The sequence below is a fragment of the Dasypus novemcinctus genome, chromosome X (assembly GCF_030445035.2).
Source record: "Dasypus novemcinctus isolate mDasNov1 chromosome X, mDasNov1.1.hap2, whole genome shotgun sequence".
NCBI classification, from domain to species: Eukaryota; Metazoa; Chordata; class Mammalia; order Cingulata; family Dasypodidae; genus Dasypus; species Dasypus novemcinctus.
The window spans coordinates 120,240,766-120,254,301 of NC_080704.1; the positions used below are offsets into that span (position 1 = coordinate 120,240,766).

Genomic DNA, 13,536 nt, shown 5'->3' on the forward strand with positions numbered 1-13,536 from the left:
CACAACCAATTCAAGGTCCACAGGATGGAGGAATACAGTAAGGATCAGAGTGGACTTAATGATATTCTATTCATGAACTATTGTGGTTAATAATCGAGAAAATGTGGCATTGGTGTGGAAAAAATGGCCATGGTGGCTGCTGCGTGCGGGGAATGGAAGGAAGAGAAGAGATGTGGAGGCATTCTCGGGACTTGGAGTTGTCCTGGGTGGTGCTGCAGGGACAATTACTGGACACTGTAGATCCTCCCGTGGCCCACTGGATGGAACATGGGAAAGTGTGGGCTATGGTGTGGAACACGGGACATGGGGTGCAGCGATGCCTGGAGATGTACTCACCAGACGCAATGGATGTGACATGATGATGGGGGAGAGTGTTATTGTGGGCGGAGTGGTGGGATGGGGGCGGTGGGGGTGAATGGGGACCTCATATTTTTTTAATGTAATATCTTTTAAAAAATGAATAAATTGAGTAGAATTTGGGAAAAAAAGAAAAAGAAAAAAAAAGAAAAGAAAAAAATCAGCAGACACTTCAGTGTAGTTGATTGATGGAAACAATAATCTGAGATGATTGTTTTAGATGTTATCTCAGATGCAGGGAGTGAGTTTAGGGGTAGAATCCTGAGGGGACTCCACTTTCAGTTGCTGTGACTTGGAATGGGCAGGCAAAGCTGCAGGCAATGGAGAGAATTCATAGGAGTAGACCTAGGTATCAACTGTACTTCCATCAACTTATCTGGTATTCAAAAGACATTTTTTGTATAGGTAGGACAATGTTCAGGAAAGCAATTGTCTCAACATTCTGTTTATGTTGATTAATATGTAGAAATACAGAAACACACATATTGCTTAACAATGCAAAATATTAGCACCTGAAATTCATTTATTTAGTCCCTTGGAGCCCTATAGAACAAAATATTTGTAACAAATACAGCTGTGCTGGCTATACTATTGCATAAGAGAAAACAAAAGTTGGTCTCTGGTCCAAAAAAATCATAGTCCAACGGAAGTCAGAGAGGAGTTGTAAGAAACCGGGCTGCTGGTTTAGGCCTGCTATTTCCCAAATGTGCCCTGTTATTTTATAATTATGAAGGTTTGCTTTTGTTGCTTCTTATTTTTAAGCTGGAATACACATTCTCTTCAACAGCCATCAAAAGCCTATCCAGCCTTCAAGGCCTCACTTAAATATCACCTCCTCTATAAAGCCTTCCCCACCTCCCACCCTACCCAAGTCAGAATGACCTTTGCAACCTCCTTTGTGTTCCTACAATCTTTTCCTTAGCTCTTGATTATACTTGACCACAGTCCACTTTTATTAATATTGGCATTAGTTATGTCTGTGACTTAATGGTCAGCACCTTGTTTTATTCATAAAAGCATCTTCCAAAGTACTTATAGAATGATAGACATGGCTGGAAATATAGAGGAAAATGAATGTTAAATGATACTAGTTCTATTTTCAATCCATATTTTGGAGATATTTTCTTTCAATCCCCATACAACTTTGTAGGAAGTATCTTTAAATTTAAAGCCATGGACAATCACAAATGTGGAAAAATGTAAAATAAATGAAAGATTTTCCCTATGTTTCTAGAATTTTGAGCATCTTTAACATGATTCCTTTTCCAAAAGAGGTCACCGATTTTTTTTTCTTGAATCATAGTGGTTGTCTTTAACCTTTGTACCTCCTTTTTCCCATCTGTAAAATGAGAGTATTTGCCCTATCTTTTTCAGAGTTATCAGGAGGGCAAATGAGAAAATGGACAGGCAGCAGAATAAAGCAGCATAGAAAGGCAAAATATTGTTCTCATTAACTATCCAAGGATTTACTTTGTGTCCATATTGCAGCACTTGAGTATGTACACTTTGGCTAACCCCATCACAGCTGCATTAAAGAGGATTCTCCATCAGCTGCTTAAGGGGGAAAGCCAAGTTGCAGATTACAGTTTAGGGTCCCCACCCGAGCCATCAAAGTTACCAAAAGGATGCTGGAATTTCAAGTTTGTTTACAACTGTGCAGGAGGAAATTTGTGTTCTCAGCCACCTGCTTCCTGTCTCCACCATGACTCACATCTTTCAGGTCCACATGGACTGAAGATCAAATATAATCTTCTCAGGCCTACTGATCAGGGGCCTAGATGGTGCTAAGGCCCAGATAGCTGTGTGAATGGAGGAGCAAGAAGCTGGGTCTGAGTTTCAGGGTGACTGAGCCAAGGTCACAAGATACTTTCTAGCTTTTTCATTAAAAACAGTTCAATCTCTATCACTGGTGGTTTAAGCATGAGTCTATTGCCTCCTGACAGGATACACTGAGAGGGACACAACATCACTTCTATTCCAGCTTCAAATCATAACATGAATCTAATCATGAGGAAACATCAGACATTCTACAAAATAACTAGCCCATATACTTCATTCTACAAAATACTGTCTTCAAAAATCAAGACTGAGGAAATGTCCCAAATTATTTGAAGACAGTGTATAGAGTATATACTTACATTGGGTTGATGCTATATTTTCTGCTTATATAAGAAAGTATCCTTGTCCTTAGGAAATAGTCACTAAAATGTTTAGGTATAAAAACGCATTGAGTCTTCAAATTAAGTGGTTCAGAAAAAAATAGTAAAATGTGTATATGTAGGTATATGTGTATATATATATAGAAAGAACAGAGAATATATGTATATATAGAGGATAAATAATGAGGTGAATGAGGCAAAATGTAATCAATTGGTGAATCTGTGTAAAGAGCATACAGATATTCTTTATATTCTTCTTGCAACTCTTCTGTAAGTTTGAAATTATATCAAAATAATGTTAGAAAAATTAGTTAAAATTGTACCAAAATTAAATGTTTATTTCATTTAAAAGTTTTCCTTAGAAAATGATATAATTTACAACTTAATGTTTGTTTGCTCAGCTGTCTTTTAAAAGTAATTTGAAATGTAAAATGATACAATGAAAATTAAAGAGTTAAAAAATAGTGAGACGGTGACACAACTACCATCATCTGTGAGCTTGTTCTATTCATTCAATGGTTAAATTAGTTTTTAGAACTCTGTCAAAAAACACACACAAAATGCCTGCATGTCCAACCTAAACTAAAAGAAATAGTTTAACAATGTCATCATTCACACCAGTGGGCTGGTGGATGATCACTCCTTAGCCTATAGCTCATTGAATCTTAAATGAACCTGACATTCGAAAGCTGAATGACTCAAGTGTACAAGCCAAATGTCCAAATGTCCAAGCTGCCTCCAGATGGAAGAAGTTGGAGTAAGGCAGCTTCCCAGGAGGAAGGCAGGGTCACAAAGGCATAGAGAAAAAATACAATAAGAAGCAGGTTCTATGTGAAGAATACAGAGGTACAGAGGGACAGAGGTAGGCTACTCCACATCTTGGAATGCACACATTAACAAGCTTTGTTGCCTAAAAGAATAACTGAAAGCTGATTGTAAAAGCAATTTTCATCCATCTCACAGGCTCTGGGTAGCATTAAAACCACAGAGTTTAGCAGATCCTCCTTTGTAGAAACCAAACAACTCAGCAGGACAATCAGAAGGCTCTGGTCCAGGTCAAAAGTGTCATTAAAGGTAATAGAGGAGGAATTAGGAATGTTGCAGCAGGCAATGGCCAGGTTAACCAGGAAATTAAAAGCCCAGTGCAGAGAAACGGAAATGAAAATTTCCTTTTCTTAGGCAATGGTGTGATATTAAATGTTTAACAACTGACTTTCTGGGATAGTGGAGAGGGCAACCTTGATTTGTAGTGTTTGACAATTTCTATGTTTTAAATGCTCCAAGCATGGCTGAATTCATGTTACCAACCTGATGTCACAGGACACAGTGTTGGGAAGAGATGTGCACAATCAACTTTCTCAAGCTAGTGTGAACTGGCCTCTGGCACATTGCTGGTGATAACCTGGCTTCCAGTTCCAGTTCTGCTATTCAACTAGTTATATTACTCTAGTAAGTGGCTTAACATTTCTGGGTCTTGATTTTCTAATCTATAAAATGTCAACCACACAAGATTATTGAGGGAATCAAATGAAACTAATTTGTCTCCATCTAAGATATCTTCCAGCTATGACCACCCTTGGTCCTGTGATTGAGTTGGCCATTTGGTGGGTCTCTCCCTTTTTCCATCTCGCACCAAGTCTCATGAACAGCAAGAAGAGAAAAGAATCCTAGAGGAAGTTGCTCTGGAGTGTGTTTGTTAAAGCAGAAACCACATTCCCATTTTCACCAAGTTCAGAAATTCCAGATTTTCTATACAGGAGATTTTTTTTCGGTAGGAGCTATATGGAAAGTGGGCCTAGAGAGTTTATATACTTCTATTATTTTAATTGTGTATTTATATGGGATGGCTTAAGAAGTATAAATGGAACCCAGAACCAATGAAATATGTGTGTCCTTTCTTCCTACACTGCATCAACATCTTCCTGTTAATGAAAAATATAGAGTCAAACTAGGGTTTATTCATTCATTGATGTTCTACAAATCTAAAGGGGGTGACTCAGTGATAATTTCTTTGTCTACTATTTTTATGTGACTAACACTGCCTGGTTCCTGGGGACATAACACCTTCTTTGCTATGCCTCTGAAAATTGGGTCAGGGGCAAATGCTAAATCCACCCCAACCATTGCTTGGTGATAACATTGACTCAGAGTGGTTATTTGGGTTCTTGGGATCTCTTCCTTTTGGCTAAGCATAATAGGAAGTAAATAAACCAGAGGTGAGAAAATAAAAGTTCCTGGAAGCTTGGTCTCAGGGCTTCACGCTAATCGAGACAGATGAAGGAGGATTCTGGCCTTTATGTGCTACTGAAGTAGAATAGAAGAGAATACCCTCACCCAGACCTTTAAGGAACTTACAAGAAGGGGACTAGGGCCCAAGTGCAAAGGAGTTTAGTAAGGTATAAGAGACATAATACCTTGTGCTTCCGAAGGCTGCCAGGACTGGTGGGCGTAGAGATGGGAGACTGCTTAGACTTGGGGGTAGAGAGCTGGCTGCTGGAGGTTCCGTTTGCTAACCCAAGGCAAGAGAAAAGGAAGGAATAAAAATCAATAATATACAGAGGAGCAAACAAAGGAACAAGTTATCCTTCCCCTCCAAAGACACTAAGAACATTCAAACAAGGTACAAAGACAGTCACAGTGAATTGATGAGTAGAACAAAGGTGAAAACAAATGCATTCCTCAGAAAGGTAGAACTGAAATCCTCAGTTAATTGAATTGTGAGCAGGGCAAGGTGGTAATCCTTCCACTCTTTCCCTAAGTACTTCCCAGACACAGGGTTTGTTTCTTTTCAAACCTTTTCATACACATTCCCAGGTTTGACCCTAGCAATATCTCTTGAAAATAGTATTGGGAAGTATTATTTGGATTAAGTTTTATAGGTGAGAATAGTGAAGCACAAAGAATGGAAGAAATATGGGTGACTCAGCCCGAGGTACATCTCGTTTGGTGGAGGATGTCATGGCAAGTGAGGGACAGCTCCACTGTCAATCTCTCCTCCCCTTTCCTGTTTGTCTCTCCCTCACTCTCTCTTTCCTACCTTCTCGTATTTGAAAAGAGCAGAAGGAAAGAAAGAAAAATGGAGCTAATCAGGAAGAAGAATGATTAAGAAAGTTGAGGAGAAACAGAAAGTGAAACAAAAAGAAGCTCAAACAAAACGGGCAGAGGAAAGAGAAGGAAAAAAGATGGAGAAAGCAATCAGGAATGGAGGAAAAGGGAGAGAAGGGAATTAGGGTAAGTGATTAGGAGAAGAAAATAATGAGGAAGTTGAAACATGGAGAAAAGTGGAAAGAGAGAGAATATAAATAGAAAAAATTTAAAGAAGAGGAAAGTAAGTCAAGAAGGTGTCTGAGAGTGTTGCTATTAGTCCCACAGGTAATGCTTCAACTGCTGTATCATGAATATACCTGAGGATATACTTCTTCTGCACTATTTACAGTAATGATTCCCTAAGTTCTGGAACCTTCACTCCAACAACAGAGAAGGAGGAAACATCAGTGTGGTGGTTGTTGAATTTATACAAGTGCAAGTGAGCTGAAAAAAACAGGCACTTAGGCATCCTCTGTCTGGCTCTGCCTGTGTATTCACTTCTTTCTCATTTACTCATCAAGAGGCCTTCTTCCCTGTCAGGGTTTCCTGGAAGTCATTCATTCATTTAGACAGTAATTACAGAGCTCTTTCTCTGAGCCAGGCAAAGTATTAGACACTAGGGTTTTCGAGATGAGTAGGTCACTTCATGGAGGAGGCAGACAAGAATCCAGTGGAATAAGTACTATGGCAGAGCAATATGTAGAGTGTTATGGTAGCCCAGAGCTCAGGCTTCAAAATCAGGGCACTGGGGAAATGAACAAGAGGGGCAACACTTGTCAAAATCTTGAAAGATGAATCAGAAGTAGGCAAATCTATATATATATAAAGTATACTAGCTATCAAGGAAATGCAAATCAAAATTACAATGAGAGACCATCTTACTCCCATAAGATTGGCAGCTATGAAAAAAACAGAAGAATACAAATGCTGGAGAGGATGTGAAGAAACGGGAACACTCATCCACTGCTGGTGGGAATGCAGAAGGATCCAACCATTCTGGAGGACAGTTTGGCGGTTTCTCAAAAAACTAACCATAGATTTGCCATATGACCCAGCAATACCACTGCTGGGTATATACCCAACAGACTGAAAACAAGGACACAAACCGATATATGTACACCAATGTTCATAGCACCATTGTTCACCATCGCCAAAGGTTGGAATCAACCCAAATGCCCATCAACAGATGAGTGGATCAATAAAATGTGGTATATACACACAATGGAATACTACTCGGCAGTAAGAACAAATACACTACAAACACACGTGATAACATGGATGAATCTTGAGAACCTTACGCTGAGTGAAGCAACCCAGGCATTGAAGGACAAATACTACATGACCTCAATGATATGAAATAAGCAAGCTGCCTCAGAGAGCTAGAGACTGGAAAATAGGCTTACAGGAAATCGGGGGGTGGAAGAAGGATGTGAGCTGACATCTGCAGGGGTGAAATCTATGATGAGCTGGCGGTAAATATGAGCACAAAGAAGAGATAAAATGGGGGCAAGGGGTTGCCTTTGGGTGGGGCTTTGCGGGTTTGAGGGGGGCTGGGGATGGGCGGATGGGTAATATTGCCCACAAAATTGGGGGGAGTGAGGGGCAACATACGAACATAGGAGAGTGTCAGGTGTTGGTTGAGAGTAAAATGCTGAGAAAATCGTATCAAAATATAATTAGGAGGGTTACCTGTTTAGGATGCTCAGAGGGGATGGTCTGATGCGGGACGGACTCCTGGGGAATGTTTGAATGTTCATTTTGCCAGGGTGGGTTGTACCATTGGGTAGAAACCCAAGAAGTGAGAGTTGGGGTGGACCCGCATCCTGGGGAGGACTAATGCCATCAAATAGAGAGAACTCTATCTCTCGAGAGAAAGGGTGGCTCCCAGGGCATTAGGGCAGTTGAGCAAGTCAGGCCCTGAACACTGTTGCAAGTATCTCTGGACGTGGCTCCTCAGGAAATGGAGATTGGCTGTCGCTGTGGGCCCCAAGGGGAGGGGAAAATGGATGTTGAATGGATGGAACCAAGGTAAATGTGGGGGCAAGAGAGGAGTTTCGTGAGAGTACACGAGGATGAATATAAAACATGTAATATTACACTAAAAACATATAGGGGATGACAGACTAATAATGTAAGTCATAATGTAAAACATAGGATAACTAAAAAATTTAGAAAACTGTATATCCTAAAGTATGGACCGCATTGTAAGCACAGATGTCACCTTGTTTGAAAGCTATTGTTTCGGAGTCTGTACATCAGTTTCAGTAAATATGATATGAATAAGTTAAAAGATCATCACTGTGGAAGCGAAAAGGTTTTATGGTGGATGTGTGGGAGTACTGTACATTGTATATATGAATTACTGTGATCTAAGACTCTTGTGAAGAGAAGCTCAATAATTAAGAAAAAAGAAAAAGATAGGATGTAGAAATTTTTCCAAATCAATATGTACTCTAGATCTAACCTTTAAACTCATAGCTATATTCCATTTTACTAGTAAAGGAACCTGACATTATATTGGGATTCACTTTACAGGAAAGTTTGGGATCACAGAGTGGTTCAACAATGGCAGCGGAGGAATACTGGTATGGGATGTTATTGACAGGCTATATATGGTTGACAAGGAGTTATACAGGGCATATATCCAGGGTGCATGGTAATGTTTGGATATACTCATAGTGGAAACAATTAAAAACAACAGCTGGGGGGGGGTACTGTGTTCCTGGCCGGGGGGGCTCTGTCGTGGTCCCTAGGGGAGCAGCAGCAGTCCCCCAGGTACAACGGTAAGAGCCAGGAAGGAATGAGGGTCCAACAGTGGGCTCCTGATACTAATGACTATGCTTGTGAGCCTATACGCCTGCAATAAGAACAAGGCCTAGAGCAGCATTGTGCCTGGGAGTTTCCTCCTGACAGCCTTCATGTTACTCAAATGTGGCCAGTCTTGAAGCCAAACTCAGCATGTAGATGCAGTGCATTCCCCCCAGCGTGGGACATGACACGTGGGGATGAGCCTCCCTGGCACCGAGGGATCACTACCAAATACCAGCTGAAGATGCAACTAGAAAATGACCTTGAATTAAAGGTTCAAAGTGGACCAGCAGAATATCCCTGTCTACATATAATAACATGACTTTAAAATGCTGTTTGACCTAATGTAAGGGGGAAATGGAAAGGAGAAATGAGTTTATATGGCTACGAGTCTCTAAAAAAGAGTCTGGAGGTTGTCAGAAGGATTGCCCTTATGCACACCTGAGCAGAGTCTCAGAGACAGATAAAGTAGATACAACCCCAGGTATTGGTTCTTTTGAGGGCTAAAGAGACTCACAGGCTCTATCGTAATGGCAGTTGGGGTTCACTGCCATGTCAGATGGCCCTTCTTTGGAGCTGGTTTTTCTGCATGATGTAACTGGACTCAGATGGGATCTCTTTTCACAAGCCTTTCATACTACTTTACTGGAATTGTAGTTGGTGTTGGGGTTTAAGATATATCTAGGGGATTTGAATCTCTGGACTGACAATATGATAGCCAGGCCCTGAGCCTCAACAGACTTCAGCTCCTACACTCTGATTTATTGGACTTACCCCACTCAGCTAACATGGAGTTGAAGATGGTCAACCACCATATCATGGAGACTAGAGTGCCTACAACTGAAAGCAGGAGGATTGCATCCAGTATCCATGTGGAATCTAAGCCCCCACTTGACATAGATGTGCAATGGACACAACCAATCCAATGTCCACAGAGAAAATGTGGCATTGGTGTGGGAAGGTTGGCCATGGTGGCTCCTGGGTGCCAGGAATGGGAGGAAGAGATGAGATGGGGAGGCGTTTTCGGGACTTGGAGTTGTCCTGGGTGGTGCTTCATGGACAATTACGGGACATTGTAGATCCCCCCAGGGCCCACTGGATGGAACGTGGGAGAATGTGTGCTATGATGTGGACCATTGACTATGGGGCGCAGCGATGCCCAGAGATGTACTTACCAGGTGCAATGGATGTGTCATGATGATGGGAGAGAGTGTTGCTGTAGGGGGAGTGTGGGGTGGGGGCGGTGGGGTTGAATGGGACTTCATATTTTTTGAATGTAATATTTTTTAAAAAATGAATAAAAAATTTTAAAAAAATAATAAAGTAGATTAGTGGTACCCAGGGGTTGCATGGTGGGGAGCAGCTTGGGGAGAAAAGGAGAGAGTCTGCTAATGGGTATGAGGTTTATTTTAGGGGGAATAAAAATGTTCCAGAATAAAGTAGCGGGGAATGATGCACAACTTTTTTTTTTTAAGTTAAGCCAGTAAAAAGAATTTATTGGGAAATAGCAAAAAGAATAGAGTTTGCTGAGAAATGGGAGAGAGGGATGGAAATAGACACCAAGATTCGGTGTGGGCCTCTCTAGGCAGAGAGAGCAAGCTCTGCCTCATGTGGTTACCTTTATAACTATTAATTATTCCTCCCTTTCCTAATTCTAAGAGGTGGAGCCTCAGGTGTTATTCGTTTCCCCACTAATGGGGGCCAATGGAGAGGCCTGTTTGGAATATCTGGGGCCTACCCTTGGCCCCAGAAAGAGTCCCAACTGGGACTTCAAGGTCAAGGTCGTCTGTCAGTCATGTTGTCTGTTGGCCATGTGCACAACTTTTTGACTATACTAAAACCCATTGAACTGGACTTCAGATGAGTGAATTGCATGGTATGTGAATTTTTTTTTGGAGGTAATGGGGCTGGGAATTGAACCCAGGCACTTGTGTGTGGGAAGACATGGCTCAACCACTGAGCTACACTGACACCCTGATATGTAAATAGTATCTCAATAAAGCTAATTTAAAAATTGAGCTAGTTAGGCAGAGAGGGTAGAAAAGCTATTTTAGGCCTTTGAATCGCAAAAACAAGTGCAAAGACATGGAGATATGAAAGAATACGGCATGTGTGGAAGTGCAAATATCTCATTATGGCTCAAGCATAGCTTGCTAGCACTGAGTTATAAAAAGTGAGGATCATGATGGCTTGAAAGGCAGTGGGAATGGAGAGAAGGGAATGGACCTGATGGTACCAGTTCTGTACCCAGCACTGTGATCAGGACACACTGGTGTATAGGACCTAGAGCCTAAATAAGCTTAGAGTGTGATGTGCGCATACCATATAAGTCATTCAAAGAAGTATGTGTCATATGCTAAACAGCACAGAGAATGTGGGAGCTAGGTTTCGCCAATGCATTAGGCTTTCTGGTACGTAGAGGAGGCACTTTGGGAAATGCAAACCAAGTCTTTGGAGTCACAAGGAGCAAAGCAGTCAATTAATCTTTTCAGGAAATGGAAGGAGTTAATGGTTGAAAAAGTTATGGGCCACCTACAGTGCCTGAGTGCCTCGCCAATAGACCTATCCCCTATCACTCATAATAAAGAGCAGTTTTGGAGACCTGTCAGAGATGACACGATGGAAGTATTCCAAAAGAGTTCTAACATTGGGCACAAAGTCTAATAGCTGAAGGAATCCCCAAATAAGTTCTTCTGACATTTTGTTCCACTTGATCATTATATCATAAATGTGTTCCAGATCTTAGTTTCCCAGCATTCGTATACTATACTTTCAATATGAAAACTTTTTTTTTGTTACCTACAAACTTACCTAGTTGAGAATGTTCCTTCTCATTTTCACTGGCTTTGCCAAAGTGTAGAAAAGTGCATGTTAGCCAGTTTCTACCTACTGGCTATTGATCTGAATATATAGGCTCTTCTGCACCTCCAGGGCCTATTCTCATTATCCTCTGAAAGTCTTTCACCCCAATACTCTAAGGGTAAAATTTAAATACATATCCCATATATGTCTCTCTATATGTTCTCTGTACATATTTATGTTTATATATATTCTTCCCATTCTCCTCACCCCTATCCCAGCTCATCAATGATAAACTATCTGTAAATAAAGGACATTGTCATCAACATTCAACAAGTATTTTTGGAAATCAGTTTTTAACAATTTAACTGCCACTCATTGCACTATTTTTAAAAATGAGCTTTCCCAGACTTCCCCAATAGAATGAAACAAAAAAATGAGCATAGAGAAATGAGAAAATGTAGACATACACAGGCAGATATAGAATCCTTACAAGCTGAAGGAGCCCCTACATTTACATACCCAATAAAAATGCACTCATTCACTTATTTTATCTATGCGTTCTGTGTGAAAAATCCAAAGTGCCCTTTGATATGGAGTCTGGAGCCAATTCATATCAACTTTAAGTATATAAAGCAGCAGGAAATAATGAAAATAGGGTCTGATGAACTGTGTATGGTCTTGAATTGGTATTATGTTGGTGCAAAAGTAATTGCAGTTTTGCATTGTTGAAATTTGCCATTTGATACTGATACTGGCATACATTCTTAAATAAATGTGGTTATGTCCTATATCATTTTAATGTGCATTTCTCAGTTTATGATTTTTTGCTGAAGACTTATTACTTGCTGCTTATTTTATATTTATATTAGAGTATGGAAATGATGTTAGACAAAAAGCAAATTTGAGAGATTTTCTTATTTGAGTTCAAAATGGATTGTAAGGCAGTGGAGACAACTTGCAACATCAGCAACACATTTGGCCCAGGTACTGCTAATGAACATGAAGTACAGTGGTGGTTCAAGAAGTTTTGCAAAGGAGACAAGAGCCTTGAAGATGAGGAGGGCAGTGGCCGGTCATCGGAAGTTGACAATGACCAATTGAGAACAATCATTGAAACTGATCCTCTTAAACTACATGAGAAATTGCCAAACAACTCAATATCAACTATTCTATGGTCATGCAGCATTTAAAGCAAAGTGGAAAGGGTAAAAGCTCCAAAAGTGGATGCCTCATGAGCTGACCAAAAATTTAAAAAATCGTCATTTGGAAGTGTCATCTCTTATTCTATGCAACAAGCTAGCCATTTCTCAATAGGATTGTGAAATGTGATGAAAACTGGATTGTATATGACAACCGGCAAGGACCAGCTCAGTGATTGGACTGAGAAGAAGCTCCAAACGACTTCCCAAAGCCAAACTTGGACCAAAAAAGTCATGGTCACTTTTGGTTTGCTGCCACTACTCCTTTCTGAATCTTGGCAAAATCATTACATCTGAGAAGTATGCTCAGCAAATCCTTGCAATGTACCAAAAACTGCAACACCTGCAGCTGGCATTGGTCAACAGAAAGGGTCCAGTTCTCCACGACAACACGACACCTCACGTCGCATAACCACCTCCAACCAAAGTTGAACAAATTAGGCTATGAAGTTTTGTCTCATCCACCATATTCACCTGACCTCTTGCCAACTGACTACCACTTCTTAAAGCATCTTGACAAAGTTTTTGCAGGGAAAACGCTTCCAAAACCAGTAGGATGCAGAAAATGCTTTCCAAGGGTTCGTTGAATCCCAAAGCATGGAATTTTATGCTATAGGAATATGCAAACTTATTTCTCATTGGCAAAAATGTGTTGATTGTAATGGTTCCTATTTTGACTACTAAAGATGTGTTTGAGCCTAGTTAAAATGACTGAAAATTGATGGTCTGAAACCACAAATCCTTTTGCACCAACCCAATAAATCCATGTGGGAGGCTGTTATATTTCATTTACAGAAATAGTACCTCTATTTGATATCCTTCACTTTCCTTCATTCTTCCTTACTAAATGTCCTTAGAACTTGTCTCTGAGTTTCTATTTTACAGCTGTAATTTGGGAATGCCTTGGGATCTTTCTTTAACTCATCTCTCTTTCATTTTTCTCCTCAGAGCCCCAGCACTTTTTCACTGTTTTCACCTTTTATTTACATCTAATCTAAAATCCTTCTTTCCTTTATTTTGCTTAGTTTATTTCTCTCCTGCAGCAAGGTCTGTCAGGAATCTTTGAATCTTCTAGGCCTCATTACAAATAAAGAAAGGATAATAATTACTGATTATGGCAACCT

At 40.4% G+C, this 13,536-nt stretch overlaps 1 protein-coding gene across 4 annotated transcripts in view; it reads right to left on the minus strand.

The window, feature by feature from the left end:
* The window catches only part of DCX (doublecortin), a 193,348-nt gene that overhangs the window by 19,206 nt on the left and 160,606 nt on the right, over nt 1-13,536 (minus strand). For all 4 annotated transcript variants that reach the window (XM_058292293.2, XM_058292297.1, XM_058292296.2 and 1 more), the window contains exon 6: nt 4,931-5,025. In XM_058292293.2, the coding sequence (XP_058148276.1) occupies nt 4,931-5,025 (95 nt within the window). The remainder of the gene's footprint in view (nt 1-4,930; nt 5,026-13,536) is intronic.